We start from the raw sequence: 12,973 nt of genomic DNA on the forward strand, positions 1-12,973 counted from the left end.
GCCACTTTCAAGAGACTGTTTCGGGTTCCGCTGAGAGGAAGCATGTGGGTAGAGAGTTGCTTGGCACTGGATGAGGCCTCTCTCCGAGCCTTGAGACAATAAATGCTGGTTAAAAAGGCAGAAGTTCTCCTCATCGTTATTTCCTGATCCAACACAACACAACACAGAGTCTATCGTGGTGTCAGTTGCAGACCGGCTACACCTGTAACCCTGTTACTATAATTAGAGTAACAGGGTTGACATTCAGTAACAGGGTTGCATTTCCTTCAGTTTACTCTATTATTTATAGTAAAACGTCATGTGTATGTATAATTTAGCATAATATAATGTTTTAAATGTTCGCTCCTCGCTCCTCTAAAGAAGAAGATCATAAAACAGAAAAAGAAAGCTCCATGGCTTAATTTACAAATCCGCAAACTAAAAAAAAAGTCGAGAAATCTTGAAAGTAAATGGCGTTCCACTAAATTGGAAGAATCTTGGTTAGTCTGGTTAGATCATCTTAAAACGTATAAGAAGGCTCTCTGTAATGCCAGAGCAGCTTATTACTCTTCCTTAATAGAAGAACATAAGAACAACCCCAGGTTTCTTTTCAGCTCTGTAGCCAGGCTGACAGAGAGTCACAGCTCTACAGAGCCTTCTATTCCTATATCTCTCAGTAGTGACGACTTCATGAGCTTCTTTAACGATAAAATTATAATTATTAGAGACAAAATGAATCTCCTCCTGACCTCAATTGGTAATGACTTAACTTCAACTGCCGGAATTTTAAAAACATCTGTAACTCCTGAAATATATCTAGACTGTTTTACTCCAATCAACCTTAACCAACTAACAATCTCATCGTCTAAGCCATCAACCTGTCTTTTAGACCCGATTCCAACTACACTGTTTAAAGAAGCTTTACCCTTAATTAACACCTTGTTATTAAATATGATCAACCTGTCTCTATTATCTGGCTATGTACCAAAATCCTTTAAAGTAGCTGTAATAAAACCACTTCCTAAAAAGCCTAGTCTTGATCCAGAGGTTTTAGCCAACTATAGGCCGATATCTAACCTTCCCTTTCTCGCTAAAATCCTTGAGAAAGCAGTTGCAAAACAGTTATGTGATTTTTTACATAATAATAGTTTATTTGAGGTTTTTCAATCTGGATTTAGAGTTCATCATAGCACAGAGACGGCACTGGTGAAAGTTACCAATGACCTTCTATTGGCATCAGACAAAGGACTTGTCTCTGTTCTTGTCTTGTTAGACCTCAGTGCTGCTTTCGACACTGTTGATCATGACATTCTACTACAGAGACTGGAACATTGTGTTGGCATAAAAGGAACCGCACTAAGCTGGTTCAAGTCCTATTTATCTGAGCAATCTCAATTTGTACTTGTTAACGATAAATCCTCCATGACAGCCAAAGTCAGTCTTGGAGTTCCGCAGGGTTCTGTACTTGGACCGATTCTATTCACCTTATATATGCTTCCTTTGGGCAATATTATAAGGAACCACTCTATAAACTTTCATTGTTATGCGGATAATACCCAATTATATCTATCAATTAAACCAGATGAAACCAATCAATTGGCTAAACTTCAAGCATGCCTTAAGGACATAGAAACTTGGATGTCTAGCAACTTTTTGATGTTAAACACAGACAAAACTGAAGTTATTATACTTGGCCCTAAACGCCTCCGAAACACATTTTCTAATGACATAGAAGCTCTGGATAGCATTAATTTGGCCTCCAGCACCACTGTAAGGAATCTTGGCGTCATCTTTGATCAAGATCTGTCGTTTAACTCCCACATAAAACAAATCTCAAGGACTGCCTTCTTTCATCTACGTAACATTGTAAAAATAAGACACATCCTGTCTCAAAATGATGCAGAAAAACTAGTCCATGCATTTGTTACTTCAAGGCTGGATTACTGCAACTCATTGTTATCAGGTTGTCCCAAAAAGTCGCTTAAGACTCTTCAGTTGATCCAAAATGCAGCGGCACGTGTATTGACAAGAACAAGGAAACGGGATCATATTACTCCTGTATTAGTTGCTCTGCACTGGCTCCCGGTAAAATACAGAATAGAATTCAAAATCCTTCTCCTGACTTACAAAGCAATTAATGGTCAGGCTCCAGCATATCTTAAAGATCTTATAGTACCTTATAAACCAACTAGAGCATTACGCTCCCAGACTGCAGGGTTACTTGTGGTTCCTAGAGTACAATGGGAGCCAGAGCCTTCAGCTATCAAGCTCCTCTCCAGTGGAACCAGCTTCCAGTTTGTGTTCGGGAGGCAGACACACTCTCCATTTAAGAGTAGGCTAAAGACTTTCCTTTTTGATAAAGCTTATAGTTAGGGCTGGCTCAGGTTTTCCCTGGATCAGCCCCTAGTTATGCTGCTATAGGCTTAGACTGCCGGGGGACACCTCCCTGCTCTCTTCCTTCTCTTCCTCTCTCCTCCCCTCCCTCTCTTCTTCTCCCTCTCTATCTGTATGCATTTATGTAAATGTATGTTACTAACTCATCATCCGGGGCATCATACCCGGAGTGTCTGTCTCTCATATGGCAGGTTGCCACTGATAAAGTTTACGTCAGGATCAGGAATCGTGGCTGCGCCTGCTGCCCTGGTCCTGCTGGATTTCTCTTTTTTCAACACAACATAATTTCTGTCAAATGTTGTATTTGTACTATGTTGTTTATCCTGTACATACGACATCTATTGCACGTCTGTCCGTCCTGGGAGAGGGATCCCTCCTCAGTTGCTCTCCCTGAGGTTTCTTCCATTTTTCCCCCTTTAATTGTGGGGTTTCTTTTAGGAAGTTTTTCCTTGTGCGATGCGAGGGTCTAAGGACAGAGGGGGTCGTAACCTGTACAGTCTGTAAAGCACACTGAGACAAATGTATAATTTGTGATATTGGGCTATACAAATAAATTTGATTTGATTTGATTTGGTCCGTTGTTCCACGACCAGGACCGAATCTGCATTGTTCCTCTTCAATCCGAGGTTCGACTATCGGCTGAACCCTCCTTTCCAGCACCTTGGAGTAGACTTTACCAGGGAGGCTGAGCAGTGTGATACCCCTGTAGTTGGCACACACTCTATGGTCCCCCTTTTTGAATAGGGGAACCACCACCCAGGTTTGCCACCCCCTAGGCACTGTCCCAGCTGTTCTTCTTCTCCCTCTGTACTGAGGGCAGACTGCAGCTACACTGACTCACTATCACCTCTAGAGGAACAAGTGGTATTACAGACTTGACGGAGCACAGCTAGCTGTTAGCATGCTAATTTCAATAGATATCTCTGCAACACAACACAGAGACGTCTTTGACACAATGTCAACACTGTTACCTCTTCACACTTAATTAATTTAATAAGTTAATAATCTTAGTTCATTTTTTATATTTTAAGTTTAAATTCTGGCATATCTTACGCATTGAACCTTTAAAAAGAGAAACAAAACTGTTTTATATTGTCCGCACAGTCCCTCCTTTGTTTTTGTTTTTATACTGCTGTCAACTTAGCTCCAGGGAGATGCTATGGTATTGATGTTACATCATTGTCATGTTGATAATGTTAGTGTATTGTTTTAATGTTTTAAGTTTAAAGTATGGCATATCTTACACATTGAACCTTTAAACTAGCGTGACAACTTCTGCCCAGTAAAAAGACTATTTATTTTAAGCGTGGAACTCAATCAGAATTGAAGTTAAACAAAATGTTAAGTTCAAATAACCGATGCCCAAATGAATTGTTCCAGCATGAATGGGTTCTGAAACAGATCACACCCCTCCTTTCAGCGTTCCACCTACTCCTCTTATTACATAAGTCTAGTCAGACTTGTTTGTTGTGTCACTATGACTTAGCAACTTCCATCAATGTAGTATAGTGTTTGTAAGGTTGTTTTATCTAGTATCTTGTGTTTGCAGTATAAGAAGTGTTTATTCATGGCAAGATATCTAGCTCCACCAAGGAGGTAATGTTTTCAGTTGGCTGGTCTGTCTGTCAGCAGGATTACAGAAAAACCACTCACCTTGGAGCTGATCAGCATCACAGGGTGGATTCACGCATTTTACATCTATGGAATATAGATATCCCAGTAAAGTTACACAATATCCTACAAATGTGTATGTGGAGACTCTTGTCCACAGTCAGGTATAAGGATGACAGAGAGAAGGTGTAGTGTCACACACAGCTTTATTTGCTACTGCCTTCTGGCTCACACAGTTAACGGTACATTCCAGTCACAGCTGACAGGTCGCTCTCCTGTCCATGGCTCTGCTGCTCTCCGGCAGCGTTGCGTTGTGGCTCAAGGAGGGATCTGTCAGTCTTGATTTTTGTATATCCTGTTTTATTTTGAAGTGTTCACTCCTCCTTATGTCATGTCTAGTTGTACTTCCTGTCTGTGTTTTCCCTCTGATTGTTGATTTGTTCCTCCTGTGTCCGTTCACCTTGCCCTTGTATTTTAGCCTCTCTCCCCAGTTGTGTCTCGTTCCTCTCGTTAGTGTCTGTGTGTATATATCCCTGTCTTTCCCAGTGTTCCTTGTCAGGTTGTCATCCAAATGTCACCCTTGCAGATGTCTCCTTGTGCTTCCCGTGTCATCCTGGTTTGTCTTTTCAGTTTACTGTTTACCTTTTGTATTTTTGTTATTAAAGCTTTTTGGAATAAAGCCCTCTTTTTGTTAATCTCCTCGTCTGCCGTCTTGCATTTGAGTCCTCACCTTTTCGCTACCGTGACAGGATCTCTGTCTACTCTGGAACCCAGCCTACTGCAAAAAGAACAGAACCAGGCCATAAACATGCTTTATAATGTGACTAATTACCTGATTCCATTCAGCCTTCTGGCCTCCAGCTGGGACACTCCTGTCTCCCCCCAGCAGCCGGCACCCTAACCACACCCCACTGCCACAATGACATTATCATATTTCTGGTACATTATAGGTTATACAGTAATTTTTTGTATATTTTATTCTATGTCAGCCTAATGCTAACCTATGACAAAAGCACACCATTTCAATGCAGTTCTGTCACAGTTAGACCTATATTAGTTAAGGTAAGCCTACAAACTGGAGTATTTTATAATAAACACAGTAGGCCTATCCTGTTTGAGTTGAACTTTCTCTGAGACCAGTGGTTACCATCCTCGGGGTAGGGACCCCCAGTGGGGGTCGCAATAGCTCGCAAGGCGTTCTTGATCTTAAGGGAGTAAGACAACTTTGTATGAATATATACACTTGACTTATATCTCAGGGTTGTATTCCTTTCTGTGAATACAACTAGATGAAATTGTTTTTTTAAAGTTTGGATTATTATTGAAAACAATCTATGGCACGGTGATGAACACAAGCTGCTGTATTCACAGAGCCTTCACTCTGCTAAATAGGGAGGGGGCCCTGCATTAGAAAAGAACACAGCCAAAACAACCAAAGAGCTAATGGAACAATGACCAAGTGTTAAGGGGAAGAAAACACTGAATTTGTCATAAAAATATCCTATTAATTATTTATTAAAGTTTAGAAGAAAATAAAACATAATACATACAGAGAATTGTATTAAAAGTACCTAAAAATAACTCAAGATATAATATTCACAGGAAATGATCTGCTCAAAATGTATCCAAATCACAAACTTCCTGCAGTTATTGCGTTCACTATTTGGACCGATGTCTGCACTGTTATTATGCTTTAAAATAAAAAATGAAATATCCAAAAATGTGTAATTTAGTCAAGAGTGGTCAGTTTAGTCAATGGCAGAAAGTACCGTAAGGAAAAAGGTTGGGAATCACTGTTTTAGACTATATAAAAGTTACTTTGAATACATACGGCGACATCTGTCGATTCAGTAACTACTACCGGGAAGCCCAACCGGATACGATAATTGTTGGAATTGGATTGTCCTTCAAAGCAAATTCTTTATGATATTGGTAAAAACTAAAATTACCCTTTACATCATATCATCTTGCCACTTTCATCAACTGTGCCTTAGTTTGGCATCTATATATTTAAAATAATGTCGGTAGTTGTTGCTTAACGAACAAAACGTGTATTTCTCGGCCACAAGGACTTTATTTTGAAAGAACTGAGTATTGCTGTTCAGGACTTGCCTCTCCTGCTGCAGTGATGTCGGCGCTGCTCTGCCTCGCAGCAGGAGCACTCTGCTGCTTCTATGTCATCGTGTATTACAGTGTGTTCCGAGGAGCCAGGTGCTCCAGTGCAGTGAAGCTGAAGGGGAAGACGGCCATTGTTACAGGTAACGAGCCTCACCTTCCAGCTTCTGCTAACATGTAGATTCACGTAAACACGAGGAGTGTTAACTAAAGTAGACATCGACACAGTCACACATAGGCAGCACAGACACAGCCGGAGCAACAGCTCGCTGTCTCAAGAAAGCTGCAACGCATATGGCTAAACAACTTACTAACAGAATAGTAATGTAAATCTTCTCTTGAATTAATATTTCCCCCATATCCCACAAAGTACTGCAGTTCTCAAGTAATATGTTAATCTTTCTTTAGACACAAGCATATGAACCTTTTAGGTCTCTTCATATATTTCCTTTTGGATCCAGATATTATTATTATAACACTCAACCTACATGTTTTTAAGTGTGTGCATCATCAAACCGACCTACATCTCTTTTCAGACATTTGAATATATTCAATAAGAATGTAGGCCTCTGAAATTAAGTATTAATCGAACCATACAAGTTTAAATACATAAAATAAGGAATATTTTATAATGAATGGAGTCCAGTATTGATAAGCCATGCATGTTCCCATCAGCCCACATCATTCTAAACTCTATCTTTGTGTATATATATATATATATATATATATAGGTATATATATAAGAACTGACTTTGTTTTAAAATATATGCTGATTATATAATGTCAATACAAAATGTATGAATACTAATATGGATGAATATGGGTCTAATCTTGTTCTACAAACTGTGTACTTGCTGGCAGCATGAAGTACCAGGCTTTGCAATGACAGTTAGGTGTCATTGAGTTCAGCACAGCTCTTTGTTGTGCTTTGTTGAGTTTCATGTACTGTATGTGAGTGGCATTCCTGCACAGGAAGCAACACTGGCATCGGCAAGGCCACAGCTCTGGATCTGGCAAAGAGAGGAGCCAGGGTGATCCTAGCCTGCCGCAACAAGGACAAAGCTGAGGCTGCTGCTTTCGATATCCGCAGAGTAAGTACTCCTAAAGCTATAGGCTGCTGCAAAGGAGACTCAGAACACTGCTCCATAATCCATGAGGAGCACTTAGAAGTTTAGTCCATCAACTTAAACGTGACTATAAAGCATTACCTTCCCTCCTACTGATAGAACTGTCTCAAAATTGAACATGATTTTTAGCAATGAACATCCTTCATGAAATTTGGATTTATTGCTCTATTACAGGGGTTCCCAAACTTTCTGTGGCAAGGCACACCAAAGGCCAAGCCAAAATCTCAAGGCCAGTGCTGCGGCACACCATTTGGGAACCACTGCTCTATTAGACTGCATTGGTGATAGTATTCACACAGCTTCATGTCAAAGTTTTTATAGATAGAGCATCAGGCCTTCGTTAACCCACAATTAGACTTGCCTATAGCCTCTGTACATGTGTAATAATGTAAAAGTTAGTTGCACTCTGACCACAGTAACAGCAAAAAGATCAACCAGACTGCAGGAAACATTGTTTTCAAAATGTTCAAGTTATTTTCAAATGCTGGATATGTGTACTAATGTCCTCAGGAGAGTGGGAACCATCAGGTGGTGTTCATGCAGTTAGATCTGGGGAGTCTCAAGTCTGTTTGCAGCTTTGCAAAAATCTTCCTGAAAACTGAACCCAGACTGGATATCCTCATCAACAACGCAGGTGAGGATGTTAAAGTATGGTGGTACATTATTATTGTGACATAAAAACAAAGCAAACTAAATCCGTTACATTTGTCCTCACCACTACAGTGTTGTAAAGTGGAAGTACAGTGATGGACGCACTCTGTTTCAGGTGTGATGGGTCCAGGACGTACTGTGGATGGTTTTTGCATGGCATTTGGTGTAAACCACCTGGGTCACTTCTTACTCACCAACCTTCTCCTGGAGCGTCTGCAGCAATGCGGTCCCAGTCGTGTGGTCACCGTGGCTGCACTGCTGCACCGCTTTGGCAGCGCTGACTTCCCTCTGCTGACTACCAAGAAGCTCTTAGTGTCTGGTCAGTCTACCTGGCACAACCTTCAAGCCTACTGCAACAGCAAGCTGTGTAATGTGCTCTTCACCAGGGAGCTGGCCAACAGGCTGGAGGGCACCAGTGTCACCTGCTACAGCCTCCACCCAGGTTGGTGCCTTCTGCACATTACCTATAGGAAAGTCAGCCGAGCTAACATATCCTCTGGCAGCCAATTTAAAGGATTTTCAGTCTGTTGCACCTTAGACCAGTGGTTTTCAAACTTTCTGTGGCCAAGGCAAGCCAAAATCTCAAGGCACACCTGTATTCATATCCGTGCAAAATCCCCTCTATAACACAGTATTACTGTTATCACTGTGTGAACATTTTATTAACCTAATCCTTGTAAGAAGCTATTCTCCTTCACACTAGCAGAGAGCCTTTGATGCGTCACACTCTAATATTTTTTTGTGTGATATTGGCACATGTTGCCTGAGAGGAAGACTATCAGTGCTGAAGAACAGCGGTGAGTTGAAGGGAGAGAGCAGTGTTTTCCTCTGACATCTGTGAGGGATTTTAAATCTTCAGTTGAAGCCTTCATTAATGACCACCATGACCCCTCATATCACTCATCAAGTTTGTCATTTAATAGTTTATTTTATATTTATTTTACCGTACTGCCAACGTTTCTGCTCGATATTCTTAATTTCATCTAAATTAAAATGTATTTCAGTCTGCAAATAACTACACAAAGAATTTCGAGAAAAGAAAAGAGAGACAAACAGATCACAGTACACAGTGAAAGAGAGATGCTTGTCTACGCTGAACTGGTGTAGGCTGAAACTACAGTTTAATGCACCACCTCTTTAGCCAAAACGCAGAATAGAATAATTGTTTTCCCTTTGTATTTAAGCTATGCATATTCCACTCAACGACTTCATGTCAGTTTTTATTTGCTTTGTGCACAAGAGATGCTACTTAAGTGATACATTTAGCACATTTAACACAGAAGGTGGAACACCATGTGCATTCAATATCCCTCATGGCACTGCTGCAGCCTTTACTTTAATGTCACCATCTTAAATTCAGACGTGTGGCGAGTTACAGGTGTGCCCTCGTAACAGTGTTGTCTGTTCAGACATGGGACCAACTAATGAACACACTTTGATGCGTGTCTGAACGGGGCTATATTTCTTCCTGAAGACATTTCTTTGCACTCTTTGAAAAATACAAAATACATTCAAGTAGTGGTATGCAGATGGGTCACAGGAAATATTGCAAAAACATTATTTGCTATTTCTGAATTTCATCTAGTGACAGTGTCTCACGGTGGCATTAACAGTTTCTCAAAAATGTGCAATTTATAAGCTCTCACTGTACAGAGTGTTACAGTTTTAATCCTAAAGTCAGGAGGTGGGTTTGGCTTCCAAACAGAACACACTCGCACCTTGTGAGTTCAATACCAGTTCATACCATTGTGCCACTGAGCAAGGTACTTAACCCTGAGCTTCTCCAGGGAGACTGTCCCTGTAGTTAGTTCACTGTAAGTCTCTCTGGATAAGAGTGTCTGCTAAATGACATGTCATGTAATGAGGTGAGCTAACATGGTGTAGTCAGGCTCCTGGTCAGACATCAGTGCATTTCTTTGGATTCTCTGTCTCCAGTAATCATGGAGCACTTCCTGCAGAGCTCATGTGTTCAATAATTTCTTCTTCCAGGAGTCATCACCACAGAGCTGTGTCGCAGTCTGAGCCTGTGGCAGCAGCTCCTCCTGATGCCCTTTGCCAAGCTCTTCTCCCTGGATCCTGAGGGGGGGTCCCAGACCACCCTGCACTGTGCCCTGCAGGATGGCATCGAGCCTCTCAGTGGACGCTACTTCTCCAATTGTGCACTGCAACAAGTGGGAGCCAAGGGACGAGATGATGCCCTGGCCAAGAAGCTGTGGGAAGTGAGTGAGAGGTTAACCAGTGTGTCATAAAAGACCGAATCCTAATCCAGTGTGATCACGCCGTGCCTAATCAGAGACTTTGCTCTTTTTCTTTAAAGACTGGTTTCTTATGCTCTTATGAATGTATGAACATAAAGCAGTGCAATGTTTTACTATTTCTATTATCTGCATAACACGTGTGCCTGTTGTCCACAAAGACTATTGCACTTACTGTAATGTTACTCTGCCCAGTTTTGGGTAAAAGCTCCATCAAAACAAATAAATGGTGCTGGCTGCCTGCTTCATGTATTTCTTTTGCAATGGACACAATGTTAGGGAACTAGGCTTACTTGGCCTGTGGTATTGCTGGTGCAGCTTTCTCATACACAACAATCGTACTCGACTGTGCTTCCTTAAGTCCTGATAAATACGCCTGCCATGACAGCGTTGCGTCACACACCTAAGTCGTGGCTACTAACAGTCAGAAACACCAGAGAAATTAGCTAATCAGAATGACTGCAGAAATCAGTGAATTTTAGAAAAAATGACTATTAATTGCATCAGGTTATCTTTTAGATCAAAGACAGATTGCAAAGGTATTGAGGTTGAATTCAGTTGATAACCTTTTAACGACACAAGGAAATATATTTTCTGTACGAGAGGCTTGGATAACATCTTGTGAGCGGTGGGTGTGCCTCCCTGTGGAAGGACTGGAAAGTCACAAGATGGAGACTCAGAGCAGTGAGGTCAGGATGTGACTGATGGCACAATGAGCCCTATTTAAACCATCTGTAGCGCATGGTTTAAAGTGCAATTAAACCGTGTCCAACTCCACTTTTACTAGTTAAATAATGCATAATCTGGACGCAAAGTGGGGCGCAAGGGGCAAAGGGCTTGTTTTGTGTCTCTTAATTAATCAGAGGTGTCTTCTGAACGTAGCATGACTTAAACTTATCAGATTGTCATCTTCCATTCTCCTTAAACCCTAGTGCACCTGCAAGGAAAATACTGCAATTAAACACATTAGAAAGTAAATGAAAGAAAAATGTTGCTGAACTGGATGACACATACAAGCAATATCGTGTGTTCACCAATGAGACACTCATAAATGAGTAAGTGACATTCAAGATATTCTGTTGCATCTGTATGGGGAATTGACGAGTGACGCTACGAGAGCAGGACAGGCGGACCGTAAACACAACTGTAAGACGAGACGAAGACATGTCAAAGCAAACTGAGAACATGAAGCAACACACATCCACAGAACTATTAGTACATAAGTGCATTCAAACACATTCTTACCTTTAAGAGCATAATACACGGATCATTCCTGCTATACAGCAACATTTCTGTCCCCAATAATTACTTCCCCATATTTTTGGTTACACTTGATATTAAGATACACATATTAACCATTAACTAGTTGCTAGTATGCATATAAGTAGCATATTGGCTCTTTATTAGTCGTTATAAAGCACTTATTATTATTTGATATATTCTGCATGACCATCTTCTACAATTATTAACCCATCAACTAAGAGTTTTCCCTTAATAACCTCCTGATTGCTGCTTATTGATAGTAAGTTAAGGCCCTGTCACACATATCCATATGACAGAAAAGTATGCCGGCGCATACGAAATATCGGCAATACGTTGATATGAATTAAGGGTAAGTTGTGATCGTTTGAAGGACACAGACGATACGCCGAACACGCCAGACATACGGCCCTGTCACACAGTTCCGTATGGCAGAAACATGCCGGCGTATATGAAAATGAGCTCAAGATTTGTCAGAGTCCAAATACGTCCAACTTTTCCACAGCGGTGTTGTAGCTGACGTATACATAACGAATACATAACAAATTATTATACGTATGTCAAACATTGATAGCGTATCACGTATCAGAGCGTCTGGCCAATGGAGCTGGAAAAGTGTCATTTGGTTCACGTCATACTGATGCTGGAGAAAGGCTAGAATGTACTCTTGTCGCAGCCTCTCAGCATCCTCCATGCTCTCTGATGCTGGGTTGATGTATTCATCAAGACGTGCTGTGAAGAAGTGAGGATGAGCTACTCACAGGGACCCTATATACTATATTCAAACCCAAATAAGCTCCCTGAGCGCTAGCTGTACTGTAGAAACACGTTTAATAAGTTACTCCGTCATCAGGCATAATCTTAACATAGGTTACGAATAGGTTATCTACTCGTTATCAATAAGTTGGCTGTAGGGTTCACCGTCAGCCGACGTAGCCTATATCTAACTTACCTCTAACGTATTCATGTAGGTATTTATGTAGGTAAGTATTCCTGTACTATATTTACGTAGGTAAGTATTCACGTACTTATTCCGTATTCAAGTATGTCTAACGTAACTTATGTGTAACGTCTGCATAACTTATGAAGCACACGTTGGATACGTCCGGTAATTTTGAACATACTCCAAACATTTCCACAGACTCAGCGTTCAACAACGCACCCCAGCATAACACAGAGTGCTCTTAAAGAATACTACTTATACCTTACCTTATATCAACGTACACCAGCATATTGCCAATATTTTGTACATGCCATATTTTTGTATATGTTATGCATTTGTTGGGTATTCGTCCGATACATTTTGTATAAGTAAGTGATACGATATCAATAGGTTAGACATGCGTGTCTGTATACGTTCACTTTTCTGATCAGATGAAAAGTTGGACGTATTTGGACAAATGTTCATATACGGCAGAATACGTTTCTGCCATACGGATATGTGTCCTTAAGGAAGTTGTTGTCCATGAATTACGATCCTAATATGCTTTGTTCAGTATGACCCTTATAAAGTGCTTCTACTACAACAATACTCATTTTGCCCAAATAACACTTAATAAATATGGTCTGAGGCTACAATTA

At 40.8% G+C, this 12,973-nt stretch overlaps 1 protein-coding gene across 2 annotated transcripts; it reads left to right on the forward strand.

The window, feature by feature from the left end:
• Positions 1–6,075: 6,075 nt before the first annotated feature.
• On the forward strand, positions 6,076–10,384 carry LOC115018168 (dehydrogenase/reductase SDR family member 13-like). 2 transcript variants are annotated; one of them, XM_029447022.1, is made up of 5 exons: positions 6,076–6,242; positions 7,036–7,190; positions 7,737–7,860; positions 7,993–8,319; positions 9,867–10,384. In XM_029447022.1, the coding sequence occupies exons 1-5, from the start codon at positions 6,113–6,115 to the stop codon at positions 10,124–10,126; spliced, it is 996 nt and encodes a 331-aa protein (XP_029302882.1). In that variant the 5' UTR covers positions 6,076–6,112; the 3' UTR covers positions 10,127–10,384. The 2 variants fall into 2 exon arrangements, with proteins under 2 accessions (XP_029302882.1, XP_029302883.1); XM_029447023.1 differs by having other exon boundaries at positions 6,079–6,242; positions 7,072–7,190.
• Positions 10,385–12,973: the final 2,589 nt, after the last annotated feature.

Source organism: Cottoperca gobio, chromosome 13 (assembly GCF_900634415.1).
Source record: "Cottoperca gobio chromosome 13, fCotGob3.1, whole genome shotgun sequence".
Classification (NCBI taxonomy): domain Eukaryota; kingdom Metazoa; phylum Chordata; class Actinopteri; order Perciformes; family Bovichtidae; genus Cottoperca; species Cottoperca gobio.

Bases quoted from the DNA above. Each gene is read 5' to 3' on its own strand.
- LOC115018168 (XM_029447022.1), top strand. From the start codon at position 6,113: ATGTCGGCGCTGCTCTGCCTCGCAGCAGGAGCACTCTGCTGCTTCTAT. The intron at 6,243-7,035 runs GTAACGAGCCTC...TGCTTTGTTGAG, and splicing joins GAAGACGGCCATTGTTACAG to TTTCATGTACTGTATGTGAG. The intron at 7,191-7,736 runs GTAAGTACTCCT...TAATGTCCTCAG, and splicing joins CTGCTTTCGATATCCGCAGA to GAGAGTGGGAACCATCAGGT.